Source organism: Sorex araneus, chromosome 11, assembly GCF_027595985.1.
Source record: "Sorex araneus isolate mSorAra2 chromosome 11, mSorAra2.pri, whole genome shotgun sequence".
Lineage (NCBI taxonomy): Eukaryota > Metazoa > Chordata > Mammalia > Eulipotyphla > Soricidae > Sorex > Sorex araneus.
Genome location: NC_073312.1, coordinates 5,662,847 through 5,682,813, shown reverse-complemented (window position 1 = coordinate 5,682,813; position 19,967 = coordinate 5,662,847). Strand labels below are relative to the sequence as shown.

Here is a 19,967-nt window from a genome sequence, read left to right as displayed (position 1 = left end):
GTTCTCAGGAGGAAGCCGTTACAGCCGGGAACAGGTGAGGATACTTAAGTCCACAGAGCACCAGTGACCGGGGCCACTGACCACTCTGCTCGGGCAGGCACTGGGCCTGCATTCCGGAAAGTGGCCCCCAAGTGGTAAAGAGCGACTGGCCGTGGACTGCAGAGCACAGGTTTGCCTGACAAAGAATTCGGGGTCCCCTGCCCTTATTTCTGAGGCCTGGAGCGATAGCACAGCGGGTAGAGTGTTTGCCTTGCACGCAGCAGACCCGGGTTCGATCCCCAGCATCCTTTATGGTCCTCCGAGTAACTCAGGAGTGATTCCTGAGTGCAGAGCCAGGAGTAACCCCTGAGCATCGCCGGGTGTGACCTAAAAAGTCAAAACAAACAAACAGAAATTAAAAAAAAAAAAGTCACTGGTGGGCAGAGAGGCTGAAGCAGAGGGGAGAGGCGAGTCAGAAGCCCCCTCTGGGTGACAGCCCTGGCCAGGGACCCAGAGCTCGCTAGCAGCCACTGTCCCCAACCACAGACACCTACTTCCTTGGCATTTCCCCAGATGCCCTGCTCAGCACGCAGGTGAGGAGATGCTAAAGGGTGGCCCATCTCCCCCCTGCCTGCCCCCCAGTAGACACACCCAGTGATGCTCCAGGCGACCCCTGGTGGTGCTGGGAACTGTGAGTCTGGGAACCGGGTTCCGAGTATGACCCTCTGCCCCACACGGCCCCTCGTTACTCCGTTCCTTCCTTCCATCGCAACAGAAAACTGCCAGCTGGCTGCCTCAAGTCTCCGAGCTGACCTGGGTTCCATTCCCAGCACAATGGTCCCCCCAGCCCCGCCAGGGCTCCTGAGCAGAGTCAGGAACAAGCCCCGAGCACCCCTAGGTATGGCCCAAGCCCGCCACCACCCCCCAAAAAGAGGGAAGAAAAAGAGAAAGGAAACGTAAGTAAAAGACGGGAGGCCAGGGAAGGTTTTCCCATCGCACTTTTATTGGCGAGCACAGGTACCGTCCGCCCGGGGCTGGCCGGGAGCGCGCCCTCCGAGCAGTGCAGCTGCTGCGGCCTTTGAGGCAGCTTTGGGGGATGGAGGGACAGGTGGGGGGGGGGGGGAGACACAGGAGATGGAAGCGGGCTTGGTGGTAACAGAACCAGACCCCCAGGCCCTGCGCCTCTGGATCAGGGAGCCGGTCTCACTACCAAGTGGCTCTCAACCTCTCTTCTGCTCAAGAACCCCCAATTTAGGGGCTGGAGCGACAGCACAGCAGGGAGGGCGTTTGCCTTGCATGCGGCCGACCCGGGATCGATTCCCAGCATCCCACATGGTTCCCTGAGCACCACCGGGGTAATTCCTGAGTGCAGAGCCAGGAGTGACCCCTGTGCATTGCCGGGTGTGACACAAAAAAATAAAAAAAAAAATCCCCAGGGGCTGGAGTGATAGCACAGCGGGTAGGGCGTTTGCCTTGCACGCGGCCGACCCGGGTTCGAATCCCAGCATCCCATATGGTCCCCTGAGCACCGCCAGGGGTAATTCCTGAGTGCATGAGCCAGGAATGACCCCTGTGCATTGCCGGGTGTGACCCAAAAAGCAAAACAATAAATAAATACATAAATAAATAAATAAAAATCTTAAAAAAAAAAATCCCCAATTTATGGGTTTTTTGTTTGTTTGTATCAAAGACTTGCATTGATTCCCCCTTAGCCCATCTGGCCCATCTGCTCCGTCAGACCTTCCACTTCTATTTACTTTCTTGGTTACAACTGTCCTTGGTGCTCCTTGGAGCCATCAGCTGGGGCAGATGAGACCAGGGCTATCAGAACTGGGCCATCCCTGCCCCCTGCCCCTAGACTCCCAGCCAGCCCACCCAGGCCCCTCACCTGACTCCATCACGACAGATGGAGTCAGGAACCAAGGAGCAGAAGTTCCCGACTTGACCATGAATCGCCACCCGTGGCTGTCACTAGCGTCCCTGCCCCACAGTGGCGACAGGCCCAGGAGGGCCCTCAGGGGAGAGGGCGGTGGGGTGCCACCGCTGGCTATGCCCTGGGCTGGGTTTAACCTGCCGGATTAACTCCCGAGAAATGCGATTTTGAATGACTGAATCTTTCAGGTTAGCCCGACACCTCGGGATGTTTCCTTCCAAACTCACACGGGGCAAGTCACTGAGACCCCCTTACACAGCTACAGAACCGGGGAGGGGGGGGGGAATGTTCTGTCTTTTTTAGGGGGGAGGACCACACCTGGTGGTCCTCAGGGACGACTCCTGAGCACATACGGGGGAATCATGTGGACTGTTGGGGACTGAACCCTGGTTGGCCGCATGCCAGGCAAACGTCCTGCCCCCTGTCCTTCCGCCCCAGGCCCCAGATCTTAAAAAGGGTTCCCGGTTCATCATGGGCTGGCTGGTGGGTCCCCTTGCGAGGTGCCCACGGCTTCCTGGGTGTCAGGCTCCTGGGAAGGCGCAAGGGGAGCTAACGGCTGAACAGTCTCCTGGGAAGACGGGAACAGAGGGGTCGTTTCCAGCACCCGCCTCTCCACCGTGGGGCCTGCAAAGGGACCGAGGTGCTGGATTAAACACTGGACGGCAAACTCAGATCCTACAAGCTCCAGCTCTGCCCCCTCTGCCCTTCGGACACGGAGGGAAAACGGCCCATCTGATGAGGTGTGACTCCCGGCTCAGCGCCTCTCGACCAGACAGTTACCACAGAGCCCCAGAGGAGACGGGGCAGGAAACCAACTCCACCCCGGGCCCACCCCAAACACGATCCTCCGCAACACGGCTTGTTCCACAGAGCTGCAGACAGTGGGTCTCCCCCCAGCGGACACGAGGGACACTGCAGCCTGGCCACAAGCAGAGCCATCAGGGAACAAAAACTGACCCCTCGGGCTGGAGCGACAGCACAGCGGGGAGGGCATTTGCTTGCACGTGGCCAACCTGGGTTCGATTCCCAGCATCCCATAGGGTCCCCTGAGCACTGCCAGGAGTGATTCCTGAGTGCAGAGCCAGGAGTAACCTCTGTGCATCGCCAGGTGTGACCCAAAAAGAAAAAATAAAAACAAAACTGACCCCTATGTTTAAAGCAGAAAAGCCCGGCCCAGCCCCGTGGCCACAACCAGGCCCTTTACAAGGAAGGGGCTTCACCGGGTTCCTTCCAATTGCGGTCTGGATAAGGGATTTCGCCCTGGAACAGACACAGAGTTTTCCTCCTCTGGCTCCCTGGGTCAAAGTCCAGAGACAGCCTATTTCGGGGGCTGACACCCTGCCAAAGCAGCTCAAAGGAGGGACGAGGCTACAGTGCAGTGGGTCGGGCGTGGCCAACCCCGGTTCCGTCCCTGCGATCGTATATGGTACCCCTAGTCTCCACCCGCCCTGACCCTTGAGCCCAGTGCCGGGGGTGCCCCCAGCCCCCAAACAAAGTCAGGAAAGTAGAAAACTATTTCGGCCAGGTGCAAAATCCAGAATAGTGAATGCAAAGATGATGCAAAGACACGCGGGGGCCGGGAGCAGCGAGGACACCCCGAGCAAGGCGCGCGCGGGGGACCAGCTTCAGGGTCGCGCGCGCCTCCGCGTCTCCTCCCAACACAACGGCCCGCGGCGTGGTCGGAGCGCGAGGCTGCAACGGGCGGACCCCGGCCCCAGCCGAGGCCCGAGCCCTCGGCGAGCCGCCGCTCGCGGGGACCCCCGTAACCCGCAGTCCAGAGGGCGCTGCCCCGCCCCCGCGTCTACACCTGCTAGAGCCGAGAGCGGGCGTGAGTGGGAAAACCCCAGCCCACCGCCCCGCCGGGCGCCCTCACGCACCGACCAGACCCGGCCCCCACCCTCCTCCCGCCAGCCCCGCAACCGCCCACCCGCTCGCCGCCTCTGCCGCCCCGCAACGTCCCAAACCGCCGTTTCCCACGCGACCCGCCTCGCATGGGGCGTGCGCGTTAGCTGCGCCTCCTCCCGCAGGGGGGACTTCCAGTGCGCACGCGCAGCCCCGCCTCCTCGCAGCTCTCCTCCAACCGGCTCCCGAGAGGGCGGGGCCGCGCATGCGCGCGTCCGGAAATCGCCCCGTCGCTACCGCCGGAGTCCCAAGCCGCAGGTGCGGGGAGCAGGCCGGCGGGCCGGAAGTGGCGCGGCTCCGTCCGCGTCCGCTGCCCCGGCGGAAACGCGAGCGCCGGGAGACGCGTTCCGGGGCGCACCGGGGGCGCAGGCGGCGGAATGGAGGCCGGGTCCGAGGACGCGGCCCCGAGCCGCCGCCCGACGCTGGCGTCCTCCTGGGACGTCACCCGCGGGACCCTGGCCCGGAGCCTCCGCCTCAGCCGGGCCGGCGTGGACGACGGGGACCCGGGCTGCGACGAGCTGCTGGCGCCGCCGGCCCCGGGGTGCGCCCGGCGGGACGGGCTCGGGCTCGGGCTCGGGGCGGGGCGGGGGGCGCGGGGGCCCGGGGCGCGGGGCAGGGGGGCTGCGCGGCCCCGGCCCGACCGTGCTGTCCCCGCAGCCAGGACGTGGTGGTGCTGCAGCGGGGCGCGCGCGGCGCCGAGGAGCAGCCCTGCTTCCTGTACGTGCGCTGCCCGCGCGAGGCCGGCGAGGAGCTGCTGGCCGTGGGCGTGCTGAGCTCGGCCCGCAACATGGAGGTGTACCAGGGCCAGGAGTACTGCGGCACCGGCCGGGGCCGGCCCGCCGCCGTGCACAGGTGCGTGGTCGGGGCGCGCGGGGCCCCCGCCCCCGCCCGCGCCCGCGCCCGCGCCGGTCCCCCCCCCCCCCCGCCCGGCGTCGTTTCCGGTCCCGCCCCGGGGGACTAAGTTTGCAGCATCCCTGCGCAGGGCCGAGAGGTTTAGACTTTGCAGGGTCCTGCAGGGCGTCCGGGTGGATTGTTTTTACCGCCGCGGAAAAGGAGAGATCCTGGAAGGGAAGCTCACAGCTGGGGGATCTCACCCGTGCAGTGGGATGTACCCGGAACCGCGGGCTGTGACTCCCCAAACTTAACTGGCCTGTCTGACTTGTGTTAGGTGGTTCCTGATGGGAAACCGTTGCAAGTGCTGGCGTCCAAGAGTTTGCCCTCACCCGACTGTGGTTGAACTTTTTCACCTTCCAGATTTCTTACAGACATGGCCCCTGTGTGGTTCAGAACAGGACGTTTGATTTGCCAGTGCTTCTTGGAAATAGTAGCCGTGTCCGTTGAGTTTTAAATGTGCTCTGGGCTGGGGCTGGGGCGATAGCACAGCGGGGAGGGTGTTTGCCTTGCATGCAGCCAACCCGGTTCAATCCCTGGCATCCCATATGGCCCCCCGAGCACCACCACGAGTAATTCTTGAGTGCAGAGCCAGTAGTAACTCCTGAACATCGCCAGGTGTGGCCCCAAAAGAAAAATACACACACGCGCACACACACACACACACACCTGGAGAATTATGCAGAGCCACATAGAGACACACACAAACACACACATGCAGAGCCACATACACACACACACACACACACACCCCACACCCGCCCCCCCCCCAGAACTATGCAGAGACACACAGGCCAAAAGGAAGAAGATGGGTGTTGTATGATGTCACCTGTGTGCAATATAGAGAGAGAAAATCGACTAACAAAATGAATAGACAAATCAGTGGGACGGGGAAGAAAGTACAGGGGTTATCCTCCTGCCCCCTGCCACTGTGGGGTCTAGCTCTGAAGACCCCCCCCCCAGGGGTGGCCCGTGGGCGCCCCAGCACCAGAGCCAAAGCAGCTCTGTGTCCCCAGGTCCAGCAGTGAACCACCTGGCCTGTTGCGGAGAAGCGCCTAGAGTGGCTGCCCCCCAAGCCTCCTGAGCATCGCTGGGGAGGCCCCCCCCAAAATGGACAAGTCAGTGATAAAGAACTGAGATTACCTCAGGAGAAGGTGGGTATGAGGAAGAAAGTAAGAGATACCGTTGCAAATTAATAAAAACCAGGGCCACGGGACTTGGGGGTCGATTCTTGTTTTTCCCACTTACCGGCTAGTTACTTGGGGAAGGGGAAAACGTTGGGCAAGTGCCGGCTGGTGTGTGCCGCCCTGGCAGCAGTGGGGAGTTACCGTGGCCTGTGGTCAGGCAAGAGGAAGAGAAACAGACCTGTGGGCCGGCCCGTCACCCGGGAGCAGGAGGGCCTGGGAGCAGCCAGAGTCTTTGCAGTCGGAAGGAGAGAGGCACAGGGAGAACCCTTCCCTCCGGGCTCTGCGACTTGCTTTTTGTTGGTGGGTGTGGTTGGTTTGGGTTTTTGGTTTTTTTTTTTTTAACTTTTGGGCCACGAAAGTAAAGCTCTGGGCTTCCTCGGGGCTCTGTGCTCAGGGCTCACCCCTGGCTGGGCGTGGGAGATTGTGTGTGGTGCCCGGTTGAACCTGGCTTGGCCGTGTACAAGGCCCCTGCCCTACTCTACTCTCCTTCCAGGTTTCTAAGTCAGTCTGTGAGAAAGTGGCCCCTTGGTCGAGGCAGTCCCTGTCCCCACATGCCACGTTAGAGGCAGAGATGAGCAGACAGAGGAAGACCCGAAAGAGCCTTGAGCATCTCTCAGTTGCATCTGAACACACTTCCCTTGTGTTCAATAGTGTCGTTTTCTCCCCCTGAGCAGTGCACTTCATTACACCAGTTACTAAAAATGATCTGTATTTGTTTTGTGGGGGGGCGAGGGGGCAGGTGCACCCTGCATTGCTCCATGGACAATGCTCTGCCAGGGACTGAGGCCAGATCTGCTTGTAAGCCCACCGGGCTCTCTCTAGCTCACGAAGCTGTGATTTTATGTTTTATCCACAATTCAAAAAGAGTCCTTCACAGAAATTTTTTCCTGGAGTTTATAGTTTTTCCTGCTCCTTAGCTAGCCTTGGGTCGGTCAGGTGATTTTTAGCACTAAGTGGGCTGGGGTAGTTGGGTCTGATTATTTCAAAGAATTCTTCCGTTTCTACTGGGATGCTGGATTCTTAGTTTGCATGTTATTTATGTTGGAAGTCGCCGGAATTACAAGTTGCTTTTGTTTTTTTGTTTTTGTTTTTTGGCTTTTTGGGTCACACCTGGCGATGCACAGGGGTTATTCCTGGCTCTGCACTCAGGAATCACTCCTGGTGGTGCTCAGGGGACCATATGGGATGCTGGGAATCGAACCTGGGTCGGCCGCATGCAAGGCAAACTCCCTACCCGCTGTGCTATCACTCCAGCCCCTGCAAGTTGCTTTTAAGGGCCTTACTTAAAACTGCTAATTTCTGTATGTTTAAGTAGCTACATAGTAGGCCGTGGAATGCAGCACCAAATAGCTTTTTTTTTTTTTCTGGTTATTGGACCACACTCAGTGGCTCTCAGTGCTCTGTGCTCAGGAATCACCCCTGATGGGCCCAGGGAACCATATGGGATGCCAGGGCTTGAACCCAGGTTAGTAGCGTGCAAGGCAAGCGCCCTCCCCGCGGTACTATCTCTTTGGCCCATCTTCTACGTAAACAACCTCCAAAGTACCTGCCCTGGGACCAAGAACAACACCCAGCGGCAGAGCGTGTGCTTCTCATGTTGAGGCCCTCGGGCCAGGCCCCAGGACCAGGGTGCAGGAGTGGCGTGACTCGGGAAATAGAGCAGAGCTCACCGGTCCCCGACTCCGCTCTCCCTCTGCTGCCTTTCCCACGCTGCTCTGAGGAAGCTCCCAGAGGTTTCTCTCCACACCAGGAACGCCCAGTCTGGGGATTTGAGTCTGGGAAATTTTTCACTTCAGATGTAACTACTAAAAGAAAAAAAAAAGTGATAATGTATGACAGTAAAAATACTCTTTATTTTTAGTGAACAGGAAAAGATTATTTTGTACCAGAAACATCTAAAATTGGAGTCCTCCACACACGCTTGTAAAATAAAGGTAAGTCAGTCTGTTTTAATTAGATTCGGGGGGAAGGGCACCCCGGCAGTGTTGGGGACCAGTATTTAGGTGGTCAGGTAGTACCCTGGCTCTTAAACATGCCAGCCGTGCACGCTAGCCCTTCCACTACTTCCCCAGCTCCAGATTGGAGCGGTTGTTTTTATGCAATATGTATTTTCTGTTGGTTTGGTATTGCTCTTAGTCTAATTTGGTCCCTGGTTTTAGGTAAATAAACATGCCAAACAAAAATTTTCCAAAAGTCATGAGAATTTTTCTTTCAAAATTTGGACATTTGGGGCTGGAGAGAGCACCGTTGTTAAGGCCTGGCCTGTGGCCCTTCCCGTCCCGAATGCCTGTGACACACGGTCCTCTGAGAACCAGCGAGCACAGCTCGGTGTGGCCCCCACGCTCCTCACCGCAAAGGTAGAAAATACGGGTGTGCGCCACATGAAGATGACGTGCCAGCTTGGTGTTGGGGACTTTGGGTGAGGTCGCACCTGGCACTGCACTCGGAAACTATTCCTGGCAGTGTTCCGGGGATCATAGGGGAGGCCAGGGATTGAACCCAGGTCGCCTGTGTACAAGGCAAACACCCTCCCCGCTGTACTATAGCACCGGCCCCTGGAAACACTTTCCATAAAACTTTTGTGCCCTGTACGTAAGCAGTTTGGCCCCCAAATACTGAGAATCAGAAGTTTCTGACAAGGGCACCAGAAAATTAGGGGATTGGGTGCTTTTGTTTCCCATGGAAACTGCACTCGGGAGCCCCCTTGGTGACGTCCTGGGAGTCCGGAGGGGGTGGGGGGGCGCTGAGCAGATGGGCCCGACCCCAAAAGGCTGAGGGAAGGCCAGGGGAGAGTGTCCACCTGTGGGACCTGCCTTGTGGATCAGATCAAAGAGCTTCAAAAATAAATACACGGATATCGTATCTCTCAAATTCTGCCTAATAAAACAAAGCACAGAGTAATCATTTCAAGGTGTCGATTTTCAGGCAGCCTGTGCTCTCGGCTTCTGGGGTCATTTTAATGCACTCAGTAAATGTTCTCGATGTCAGATGCCGTGCCAGGCTTCTTGGAATTAGTCGGGTACAAAATAGAAACAGCTGCTCTCATGGTGCTAGTATTCTCACGGGCAGGCCAGTTAATAAGTGAATTCAACATGAAGATTGCTGCCCTCGGTGCCGAGGAAGGCCGTGGGGTGACAGTGCGGGAGGGGCAACGGGAAAGGGGGAGCACTAGTGTGTGCGTCCACTGAGGCACCTGCTCTCTTGATGACCGTCACGACCCGTGCCTCGCTGAGCTTGACTCTGTTCACCAAGAAATACCAACATCGGGGAGGGCGCTCACGGGCACGGTGGCCCTGGGTTCAGTGCCCCGAACCCTGGGTGGTCCCTGAGCACTGCTGGGTGGGGCCCCACAGCCAGAGGAGAACGAGAAATACCAGGAGTGTAGTCGGAGAAGGAACGGGATGAGTGGTGACAAATGGTGGCGGGGCCACAGCCCAGGACAGCCCCCAGACGGCTGCTCCGTCAGCACGGGGGAGCCCCTGAGGACCCGGCCCCGAGCTGCGTGGCGGTTCAGTCACGGGTGGTCACGCTTAGAACTGGAGCTTTAGTGCAGTTGGCCCTGGGTGTTGGGCAGAGCCCAAGAGGCTGCAGGGGAGGGTGTCTCCGGGCTCATGGGAGGAAGGGGGGTCTCTGGGCGCACGGGAGAGAGGGGGGTCTCTATGCACTCTATGCACACGGGAGGGAGGGGGGTTTCCGGATCCCAGGGTGGGAGCACTTGAAGGGGTGCTTTTGGGGTGACTTCACTGAAACTGTCGTTCATTTGGGGCAATGTCGGAGCCTGTATGGAGGCCTCGGGGCAGCTGTGCGGGGGGGTTGGGGGGGTAAGTGAATGTTTCTGAGCCTGTCAGAGCCCGGAGACACTGTTGCCATCAGCCCTGCAGTGACCCTCACACTGCGCCCCGCTCCGCCCCTGCACAGCCTGTCTGCCCTGGGATGAGGAGGTGCAGCTGGGCGAGGCCAGTAGAGGTGGCCGGGGCCTGCCCTCCGCCTCCCCGCCCCTCTGCGCTGGTCTCTCCGCCCGAACCCCGGGTCTTCCCCTGCTGCTGCCCAGCTGCCCAGTCCCCGTGTTTCCTGTAGAACAGGCACAAGAGGAGGCAGTAGAAAGTACTGGGAAAACTCCTGGGCTGGAGAAGCAGGAGGGTGGGAGTCCTGAACGGTTAGAAAATGACACTGGGCCGGGGATACAGAACAGGGGACAAGGCGCATGCCTGGGACATGGCCAGCTCAGTCGGGGCCCCGGCACCCGCGTGGGTGTGCCCCAGAAGCGAAAAGAGACAGTCCCTCAACTCATCTCTTCTGTGGGTAACCCATGGGCGGTCTGGAGACGTCCCTGTCAGTCTCAGTTCTAAAATACTGATACTTAGTATCACAGTAACTGCTGTGTCTAGGTTCCAAGGATCTGATTTTGTAGTCACTAAAATTCTAGCACATTCCAGTATTAGGGGCTCGGACAAGCCTCACGCGTGAAGGAACCGGCAGAGAAACCCAGGTGTGCGGGACCTGGGGCCGAGATCTCCAAGGCTGCTTAGATCAGGACTGGGCCTCTTCCACCCAGATCCCCCATTTTCCAGTAGCTAGGCAGTCACACCCACAAACTGCCCTCGGCGCCGTGTAATCCCATCAATGGCCAGCATCCAGAGACTATAAAACCAAGCTCTTGGAAGCTGATATAGCTGATAGATGAAGACATCTGATAGCCTAGTTCTCCCTCTTGGAGAACCTGGGAGCTACTAAGAGTTTTCTGTCCTCACGGGAGAGCCTGGCAAGCTCCCTATGGCCTATTCATAAGCCAAATACAGTAACAATGATGGGTCTCATTCCCCTGACCCTAAAGAGCCTCTAATGCGGCACTGTTGGGAAGGACGAGTAAAGAGAGGCTGCTAAAATCTCAGATAGGATAAATGGAGATGTTATTGGGCCCACTCAGTATAGACATACCTCTTGGAGAGCCCGGCAAGCTACCGAGATTATCCCGCCCACACGGGCAAAGCCTGGCAAGCTACCTGTGACATGTTCGATATGCCAAGAACAGAAACGATAGGTCTCATTCCCCTGACCTGAATGAGCCTCCAGTCGTTTGGGAAAGACAAGTAAGGAGAGGCTGCTAAAGTCTCAGGGCTGAGAGGATAGAGACATTACTGGTACCCATTCGAGTAAATCGAAGAACAATGGGATGACAGTGATACAGTAATGCAGCCACTAAAATTCTAGCACATTCCAGTATGAGACGGTCTCAGGTGGGTGTTTATACTGAATTCATGAAGTGAAGTAATTAAAATGTCATTTTACATCTAATCTTTTTATTTGAATGAACTTAAAAAAAAAAAAAACTCCCTGCAAACCTTCGTGTCTGACTGAGTGTTTAAGGGAGAGTATAAAAGTTGACCTGCAGTAAACGTCTAGATTCCAGAGCTTCATCCTGGAGTAGGGGCTAAGGGTACCCTTACGAGGGTTGCCATGGAAACATTCCGCTTTCCACTTGTGTCTTCACAGCTGCTCTCGTTCGGGGACAGGCCCTGCGTGTGCATCAGCACTGTTGGGGTCCACCTGAGGCGGGTGGTCCCCGCGGCCTCCCCGGGCGCCCCAACGCTGGGCTCCAGGATCGACCTGGCGCGCGTGCAGACCCTCATGGCCACCATGGGCTCCAAGCTGTCGCCCGGCGCGCAGCAGCTGATGAACATGGTGAAGCTCCAGCAGCAGGTGGGTGCGGGGCCTCCTTCCCGGGTGAGGGTCCAGGGCCAGCCCGACTCGGGGGCCAGCCTCCGCGGGGCGAAGGGTCAGCGGGAATGGAGCAGGGGTCGGGGTCCCGCGGGCATGGAGGGAGCCACATGGCGCGTGTGGCCGGGAGAGACGCGGGAGCTGGGCGGCTCTGTCTGTCTGCGGGTGTTGGGGTGGTGCCCCCCGTCCCAGGCACAGGGAAAGCTGCGACACCTCAGCAGGGCCTCGCCTCACAGAGGTGTGAGCTGGGGGCGAGCCGCCCGGCCCTGCAGAGAGCTGAGGGGCCCCTGCGCAGGCCCCTGGCGGGGCTGATGGGGAACGCGGGGTCGGGGGCCGGGGGCGCGCGCTGCCCATTGGCGTCTGTGTCCGAAGGCGGAGGCAGATGGGAGGCCCCTCGGGAGAGGGCGGGGCCGGGAGTGGCCCTGGGTCAGAGTGCCCGGCCCGAGGTCCCCTGCAGCCTCTGTGGCCCGGACACGCGTCCACCCTGCCGGGCCGTAACGCGCCCCCTCTGCCTCCCCAGAACTGTGTGCCCCTCGGAGAGCAGCTGCGGGCCGTCCTGGGGAACGCGGCCGCCGACCAGCGCGCCCCCGACCAGCGCGCCCCCGACCCGCAGCCCGGCCCGGCCCCGGGCGCGCCCGAGAAGGCGTCGTGCACGCCGTTCCCCTTCAGAGCCGGGCTGGCCTCCGCGCACGCCGCCGAGGAGCCGCCCGCGCCCCCCGGCTCGGAGCCGGCCCTGCTGGAGGCCACCCTGAGAAGGGCCGTGTCCTCCCTCGCACCCAAGACCGCCGGCGTCCACTGCAACGGGCCCGGCCCCGACCTGCTGCCCTTCCTGCAGGACCTGTGCAGCCAAGTCAGCCGCCTGCGCGCGGGGCCCGAGCCCGAGTGGCCGGAGCCGCTGCCCAGGGCGCGGGACGGCCTCGCCGGGCTGACGTGAGTCTCGGCCCTCGGAGGGGGGGCCACGCTCGGTCCCACGGCCGCTGCCGGGTCTGTGCGGGGGCGGGGGCAGCTCGGCGCCTGGGGCACTTGCCTTGCCCGAGGCTGACCCAGGTTCGATCCCGGGGTCCTGTTTGGTCCCCCGGTCACTGCCAGGAGAGGGTCCCGAGCGTCACCAGCTTGGTCCCCACCAGACACACACACAAAAGCTTCTGACCAAAGAGCTTCTCCCCTGTTGTAGCCCATGAGGTCAGTGACCGGTGACGCGGCCGAGTCACTGCTGAGGAGACGCCTGAGGTGGGGGCGGGGGCATGGCTTGGCAAGAGCCTGACGGTGATGCGGGAGCCCCGGGTTCGCCCCCGGCCCCCTACGGTGTACCCCCGAGCACTGAGCGTGGAGTCGCCCCTCAGCCTGGCCCAGAGAGCCCTGAGGCCACCTTCTCTTGGCTCTCGTCTGGTCCGGGAGGCGCGTCCTCGTGCCCTGTCCTTTGGAGACTCCCTGTGACCTCCGAGAGTTCCCGGGGAGTCCGGAGTGTGGCCTGCTGGTCATTGCCCACAGGCCGAGGCTTGGCCCTCGGTCCTTGTCCCTGTGCCCTGGCCCTCGGCCGTCTCGGGTGGTGGGATGTCGGGGCGTTGCACGTGCCTCGGCCAAGCCCCGGGGGTCCGCGTCGTGTTCTCCACTGAGAGCAGAACCACTTCTCCGCTGGCCTCGGCCCCGGCCCTGCTGTCCGGCCTGCGGGGGCCTCAGCGTCTGTGTCTCCAGGGTCGTGTGGGACGGGTCGGTGCGGGAGGGTCTCTGCCCTCGGGCCCGCGGCGCCTGGTGTGGGGCCAGAGCGCGGCCTGCGCTGACGCTGTGCCCCGCGTGCTTGCAGGCCCGAGGAGCCGCCCGTGTGCGCGCAGCTGGAGAGGATCCTGGGCCGGAGCCTGGGGCTGCTGGAGCAGCAGCTGCGCGCCTACATCGACGAGCGGGTCCTGCGGCTGCAGCAGCACCTGGACGACAAGCTGGCCACGCTGCTGGCCGCGCTGCGCTGCCCCGCCTGCCCGCCCGCGCCCGCCGCGCCGCTCCCGCGCTGGGACTCGGGGGAGAAACTGTCCAACGGGGAGAGATGAGTGCCCGCCCCGGCCCGCCACAGCTGCCCGGCCGTGTTCCTGCCGCCGCCCTCGGTGGGCGCCGGTGTGCCGTGGCCCCCTCTCCCGGGGCCGCCTCGGGGGTCAGAGTTACTGTATTTCCGTTATCCATTACTGTATACTCAAGGTTGACATGGTAAGGCCAGAAATTATTTTTGTTTGCCGTATTTTTCACTTTTAGGAGAAGTTTACATAGATTTCTAGGTTGTTTCAAGTGTTAAACATTTTTTTAAGGATTTCTAATGTATTTCATGAGTTTTTATTATGTATTTGATAGAAGTACTTTTTTTTAATTTATGCCAAGTCTTACTCTATTTTTCAGAGTATCAAAATAATGTTTAGGTATTTTTTTTTTCTAGCTGCTTGTGTTTAGAAAACTGGATTCTTAAGATTTGAAACTTTTATTCAGATCACTAATTGACATTTTGTATTATTTGTCTCAATAATAGGCAGCTGTGTTTGGCCTGTGTAAAGCTGGTTGTTTCTGTACAGGGTAAAAAATAGATAAAATTCTAGACGCCAGACCTGCCGGGTCCGTGTTTACAGCGAGTGACGCATCTGGACCTGCCTCTGCCCGGGAAGGTTGAGGCCTCTCGCCTCTCTGAGCACACCGGCCATCTGGCCAGCCCTGGGCTGTGGGAAGGTGACGTTCTGAGGCGTGGGGGTCCGGGAGCTGGTGAGGCCGGATTTCCAGAAACCGTAGCTCTTGTGTTTGTGCTGAAGGATGAGACGGTTTTGTCTGGGGTCACACCCGGAGATGCCCAGGGGTTACCCTGGCTCTGCACTTACTGGCAGTGCGCAGGGGACCGTACGGGACTCGGGGGTCGGCTGCGTGCAAGGCAGATGTGCTGCCCGCTGTACTGTCGCCCTGTCCCTAAGGGCAAGGTGTTTGCATTTGAGCAAGAAAAGCATCGGGCAGGGCTGTGTGTAGCGGCAGAGCGCTCGCCTCGCCTCTCTGGGTTCCCCAGCTCCGTCCCTGGCACCAGGGAAATAATAAAAACAAGAAGCGAAACCCTCGGCTCTGTTGGTTGGTGTTTACAGAAACGTGTTTTCTCGTCTTGGCCTCACCTTTTGTTTTTCTGAAGTGTTTCACGCCCATGTAACTTTTTGGAGAATGCATGCTTCAGAGCGAAGGTCACGGGTCATCTCTTCCTCCTTATCGTCCTACTAAAGTGACACAGGCCGGGCAGAGGGAGGGGACTTAGGAGAAGCGTCCGTCACCCTCAGTCGGGACCTGTAGCCACTACAGCTTCTGCTCCATGTAGGCTGTGATCAAACAAATGCTTCCCTGCGGTTCCAGCCACAGTCAGGACACTCGTTCAGATTATTAAAAAGAAAATCTTGTTTTGTTTTTGTTTCGGGGCCACACCCCAGGTGCTCAGGGCTTCCTCCTGAATCTGTACTCGGGAATCACTCCTGGTGGCGCTCGGGGGGCCCTCTGGGGGATGTGGGGAGTGGTCCCAGGCCAGCCCCCTGCAAAGCCTCGGGACTCCCCTGGCTCCTGGAGCGTTTTATTTCCATGGGAATTCTTACCTACCTATACACTGGGGGACTCCAACAAATTTAAAACAGTTAAGAACAGTTTCGAGTGGGAAAAGTTTAGCCCTTCTCTAGACTGCTAAGAGAATTCTTATTTTCAAGAATATACTCCTCAAGGAAGTTTGAGGGTAGCTCTGCAAATCATTGCAACCCGAGGCTACTCACCGTCCTTTCGAAAGAAACCGTATTTGTTGATAAATGAAGACCTTACATGTGGGGGAGGGGGCACGATGGCTGAAAGAACAGGTCTGTGATGTCGCAAAGTGCTTAACACAGAGAGGGCACAGGGGGAGTTTGGGTTTTTTTTGTTTTTTGTTGTTTTAATAACAATTCAAATAAATGAACGGAGCAGGTTCCCCTTCGGGAGCCTCCGTGAGCATTCACTGGAGAGCACAGCCTTTGCGGCCTCGTGTGCGGAGACTGAGCGCAGACCTGAAGCCGCCTTCGCGGGCGGGCGGGCGGACGCAGGAACTGGACACGGCCGAAGCCCACTCACGGCTGAGGGGCCGCAGAACTTCAGCTTTGGCACTTGCCCAGCAGGGGGCGCTGCCACCTGAGGTGCCAGCCAGAGCCTCCCGTCCCCGGGCCACCTGCCCACCCCACAGGCTGTCCGACCTTGTCCCCAAGCCCCCGTCCTGCACGTCTGTGAGACCTTTGGATTCGTGCCAGATACGCTCAGCCTGAGTCATAGGCACCCACGAGTCCAGCCACACGTGGCCAGGCCTGGCCGCAGCCCCTAGGGCCCACGGGTGCGCAGCTGCAGGAGCACTGACAGAAACAGTCCCCAGCCTGGACCTGGCAGACTCGTCTGTGACCCAGGAAGAGGGACACGCGTAAAGGCCACGGAGCTTCTGTCCGGTCCCCGCGTCCCTAGGTCCCCAGCAGGGACAGTGCAGCTGTCCCCAAGGCCACTGTCAAGCCACCACGGGTAGCAGGATGGTCAGCGGCTCTGCTGCTGGCGGGGGGCTGTTCCTCCCTCCACACGTGTCCTGTGTTCCGGTGCACACGTGTCCATCACCCGGTCACCGTCACTGCCGGCCTGGCCGGGTGGCGGCTTCCCTGGAATTCTTCCTCCCAGATTCAGAGCTCCCACTGCACACAGCACAGCGGGAGGGCGCTTGCCTTGCGCGAGGCTGACCCGGGTCCCATGCCGTAGGAGGCCCCGAGCCTGCCGGGACTTTCCTGAGTGCAGAGCCCGGAGCAAAGATAACGTAAGAACCACGCGGCTCTTCAGGCAACGCGCAGACATTTGGTCCTGAGTCACGAGGGGTCATCTGAGGGGTGACCCTCCTCCTGCCCCTCCGAGCATCGGTTCAGATGGGTGCTGGCTCAGAGCTGTCCCGGAGAACTGGCCCCCAGCCTGCAAGGGGTCGCCACCTCGATGGCCCCGAGTGTCTTCTGAAGGTGGTGGTGACACAAGGCTTGCCAAGGGCACGTCCTCCCGGCCCCCAGCCCCCACCCCCCTGCTTGACTGCTGTTGGTCAAGTCCTCGAAGGGCCCCCGAGAGCAGGCACCAGGCCTCACTTCCGGTCCGAGAGCCAGCCAAGCCCGCGGAGTGTGAGGACTAGACTGCTGATGCCGGGGGGAACGCTCCTCTCCGGACCCTAGACGTGGGCCTGCAATGAATCTGACACAGGCTGGCCGCCCTGGACACCCGCTGTCCCCTGTGCCCTCCACCATGTCCCGTCCCTCCCAGCCTTGGCCTCGGGGCGCCCGGGGGAATGTTCGCCTGTCCACCATCCAGCCCTGCCGCTCACGGAAACGCGTTCCAGCCTCTCCCCGGGCCAGTGACCTGAGTGGGCACTGGGGGTGGAGGATCCAGGGTCCATTTCTGCCCCGAGGGCCTCGAGGTGGACAGGCCAGCATTAAGTCGCTGCCCCCGACCTATGCTGAGTGTCCAGATCACAGAGCGCGCGCCCACCGAGGTGTGGCCTGAGCCCGTGAATCCCAAACCTGAGGCTTCTGCGTCCCCCCCTCAAGACTGCGCTCGGGCACTGGATTCAGCCATGCGGCCCCCAAGAGACATGCAAGGGGTGAAGGCCGGGTCGTGCATGCAGCCAACCCCGGCTGCAGACCGGGCACGGCACACGGGCCCGGAGCACCCCACTGGGAGTCTTCCAAACCCCACCCCGCCCCTCCAGATCCAGCCGGAATCAGGCTCCAGGGAAGAACGTGTTCCCGCCGGAGACCCCAGTGGTCCCTGACCTAGGCGGCTGCCACGTGAGTTCTCAAATACGTTTATTTATCTGTCCCCAGCCCCGCGCGGCCCGCCTGCTGCCAGCCGGACGCCGTCCTCGCCCGCTCGCTCCGGTCCTGCGCTGGCGGTGAGGCTTGTCGCCCAGGCCCAGGCTGCTCCCCGTCCCCGTGCGCCCGTCCACGCCAGCGGCAGCAACCGTGGGTGCGCTGGGTTCTTTTGGCCATCACGCATTCATTCAAAAGCACATATACATGTCACAGGGCACATAAAAATAGTCAAAGTGGGGAGCGCGCGAGAGCGGGGCGCCCTGCGGCTGGAGGTGCAGCTCGGGGCAGCGGCGCCCTCAGAGGCCTTCGTTGGTGTCGCACACGCACGGCAGCAGCGGGTCCATGTCCGCGTAGATGTTGCACTCGTCACAGGCCGGGATGGTGGCTGCCGCCGCCGGGTAGCAGCCAGTGGTCAGGATCATGTCCTTGGAGACCTTTGGCGAACTGCACAAAGGACAGATGCCGCCTGTCAGCCCTGGGCCCGGGGCCGTGCTCTCTCCCGCCCCGGGCACCCCCGGACCTCCCCTCAGAGCCCGGAGAGCCAGGCCGCCAGGCGGGGCTGGGCAGGGCGGGCGGGCAGGGCCCAGGGGACCGCGCCCAGCTTCTGGGGTCCACCTTCCCGCTCACGGCTTCACTTCCGGGACCTGGGACCCGCCCCCCCCCCCCTCCTGACAACTGTCTCTGCCCCGAATCTCATGGGCTCGGGTCTGACCCTCGGCCCGTGCGGGTGCCCCTGGCCCTGCACACAGCTCAGTGGCCCTAGTGCCCTGGGTCCCCACGGCCACTCAGCTCTGGGCAACCAGCAGGCCGCAGCCCCTCCGGCTCGGGGAAGGGCGGTGACCACCCTGCCCACTGACCTGAGCGCTCTGGCCACTTTGCAGTAAAGACAGATGACCACGATCAGCAGCACAAACAAGGCGACCAGGAGGCCGCCCCCGATGGCGATCATGATCTTGAAGTCCAGCATTGTCAGACACACCTGCGGAGGGGGACGCTCCACAGTGAAGAGGCCCCGTGTCAAGGACCTGGTCCTCCCCTGAGCCCCCCGCCCCCCCACCAGCGGCAGGGAGCCACCTCTGTGGACGGAGAGGGTGGAGCCAATGGGGAGAAGAGGGGAAGGGGAGAGGGAGAAAAGAGGGAGAGGAGGAGGGAGAAGTGAGGGGTGAGGGGGAAGGGAAAGGGAGAGGGAGAGGGGGAGAGGGGGAGGGGGGAAGGGAGATAAGGGGGAGAGGGAAGGGAGAGAGGGAGAGAAGGGGAGGAGGAGGAGGAAGGGGAGAGGAGAGAGAAGGGGTGAGTCATGGGGGGAAGAGGAGAGGGAGGGGGAGAGGGAGAGAAGGGGTGAGGGGGAAGGGGACAAGTGGGAGAGGGAGAGAAGGGGGAGGGGAGAATCTCCACCCCGTGGCCCCGCCTGGAATCGGGTCCCGGACGGCGGCAGAACTGCCCCCAGCTGTTGGCGGGGGGTTTTAGAGGACCCCCAAAGGGAAAGCCAAGCCTGTGCGCACCCCTTCTGTGACACTCCAGGGCAGCGTTCCTTTCACCCCCACCCTTTTTTGGGGGGGCAGCAGCCCTGCAGTGCTCAGGGAGCACTCCTGACGGGACTCAGGCGCGCCGGGTGCTGGGAGGCGTCAGGCTGGACCCGTGCAAGGCGGGGCCCGTATCCCAGCCCCTGGGGGCGTTTCACTCTCCCACCAACCACGGCCCTCACCGCTCACAGTCCGTAGAGCCTCCGGGGGTCAGGGGCGTGGGCAGGCGCTGGCCTTGCAGGGGGGCTGGCCCAGCCTCTCCCCCCCCCCAGCACCTCGTACCATCTCCCCAGCACCACCCGGGGGACCCCTGAGCACAGGGCAGGGCGAGAGCCCTGAGCAGCGCGGGGGGGGGGCGAGAATCAGGGACCCACCAGCCCTGATGGGGGGCGGCTCCCGGGGGCCCTGCCACTCGCCACCTGCCCCCTCTCCCCTCCTGGCCCACCCAGGAGACCCACCTGGTCCTGGTCGTCAGTCGCCCCATCTGACACTTCAGTGGGGTCCGTGGCCAGGCCAGGCGCCTACTCACCACGGCTCGACCATGCAGAAGGGCGACGTGAGAGAGACGGGCTTTGGGGGACAAGCTCGCGCTGGCAGGAGCGGGCGTGCGGGCAGAGGGAGCGGGTCCAGGCGCCGGCCAGCACCAGCCGCGTCCAGTTCCAAGTTCCAGGCCGCATTGTGACATCAGCCCCTCTCCTGGGCAGCGACTCCAGGGGGCCCGATGCGCCCCGACGCTCCTTCCACCCGCCCGGGCTCCGGTGCAGGTGGCTGGGGGTCCAGCCTCGGCCCACTGACCGGGGACCCCCTCACTGCCCGCAACACGGACCCAGGGGCCCTTCCGCCCTGACCCTGTCCGGGAGGCAGGACCCGGCCCACCAGCGGCTCCGGACCCCGCGCCCCTGGCGAAGCGGCTGGCAGAGGCTCCGCGACGCGTGGAGAGTGAGTGGAGGGCGCGGGCGGCACGGGCGCCTGGCCACGGGCGGACGGTCAG

The 19,967-nt window shown here is 61.2% G+C and overlaps 2 protein-coding genes across 2 annotated transcripts; one reads left to right on the top strand and one right to left on the bottom strand.

Moving 5' to 3' along the window:
- The first annotated feature begins 4,075 nt into the window (after positions 1 to 4,075).
- LOC101554876 (ATPase PAAT) lies at positions 4,076 to 14,682 on the top strand. Its single transcript, XM_055119600.1, has 6 exons — positions 4,076 to 4,355; positions 4,472 to 4,666; positions 7,754 to 7,826; positions 11,386 to 11,592; positions 12,131 to 12,540; positions 13,415 to 14,682. The coding sequence occupies exons 1-6, from the start codon at positions 4,192 to 4,194 to the stop codon at positions 13,650 to 13,652; spliced, it is 1,287 nt and encodes a 428-aa protein (XP_054975575.1). The 5' UTR covers positions 4,076 to 4,191; the 3' UTR covers positions 13,653 to 14,682.
- A 2,762-nt stretch (positions 14,683 to 17,444) lies between these two features.
- LOC129399441 (protein FAM24A-like) lies at positions 17,445 to 18,492 on the bottom strand. The gene is made up of 2 exons (XM_055119649.1): positions 18,311 to 18,492; positions 17,445 to 17,897 (listed from the first exon to the last, which is right to left on the bottom strand). Exons 1-2 carry the CDS (start codon positions 18,418 to 18,420, stop codon positions 17,750 to 17,752), a joined length of 258 nt encoding a protein of 85 aa, XP_054975624.1. The 5' UTR covers positions 18,421 to 18,492; the 3' UTR covers positions 17,445 to 17,749.
- Positions 18,493 to 19,967: the final 1,475 nt, after the last annotated feature.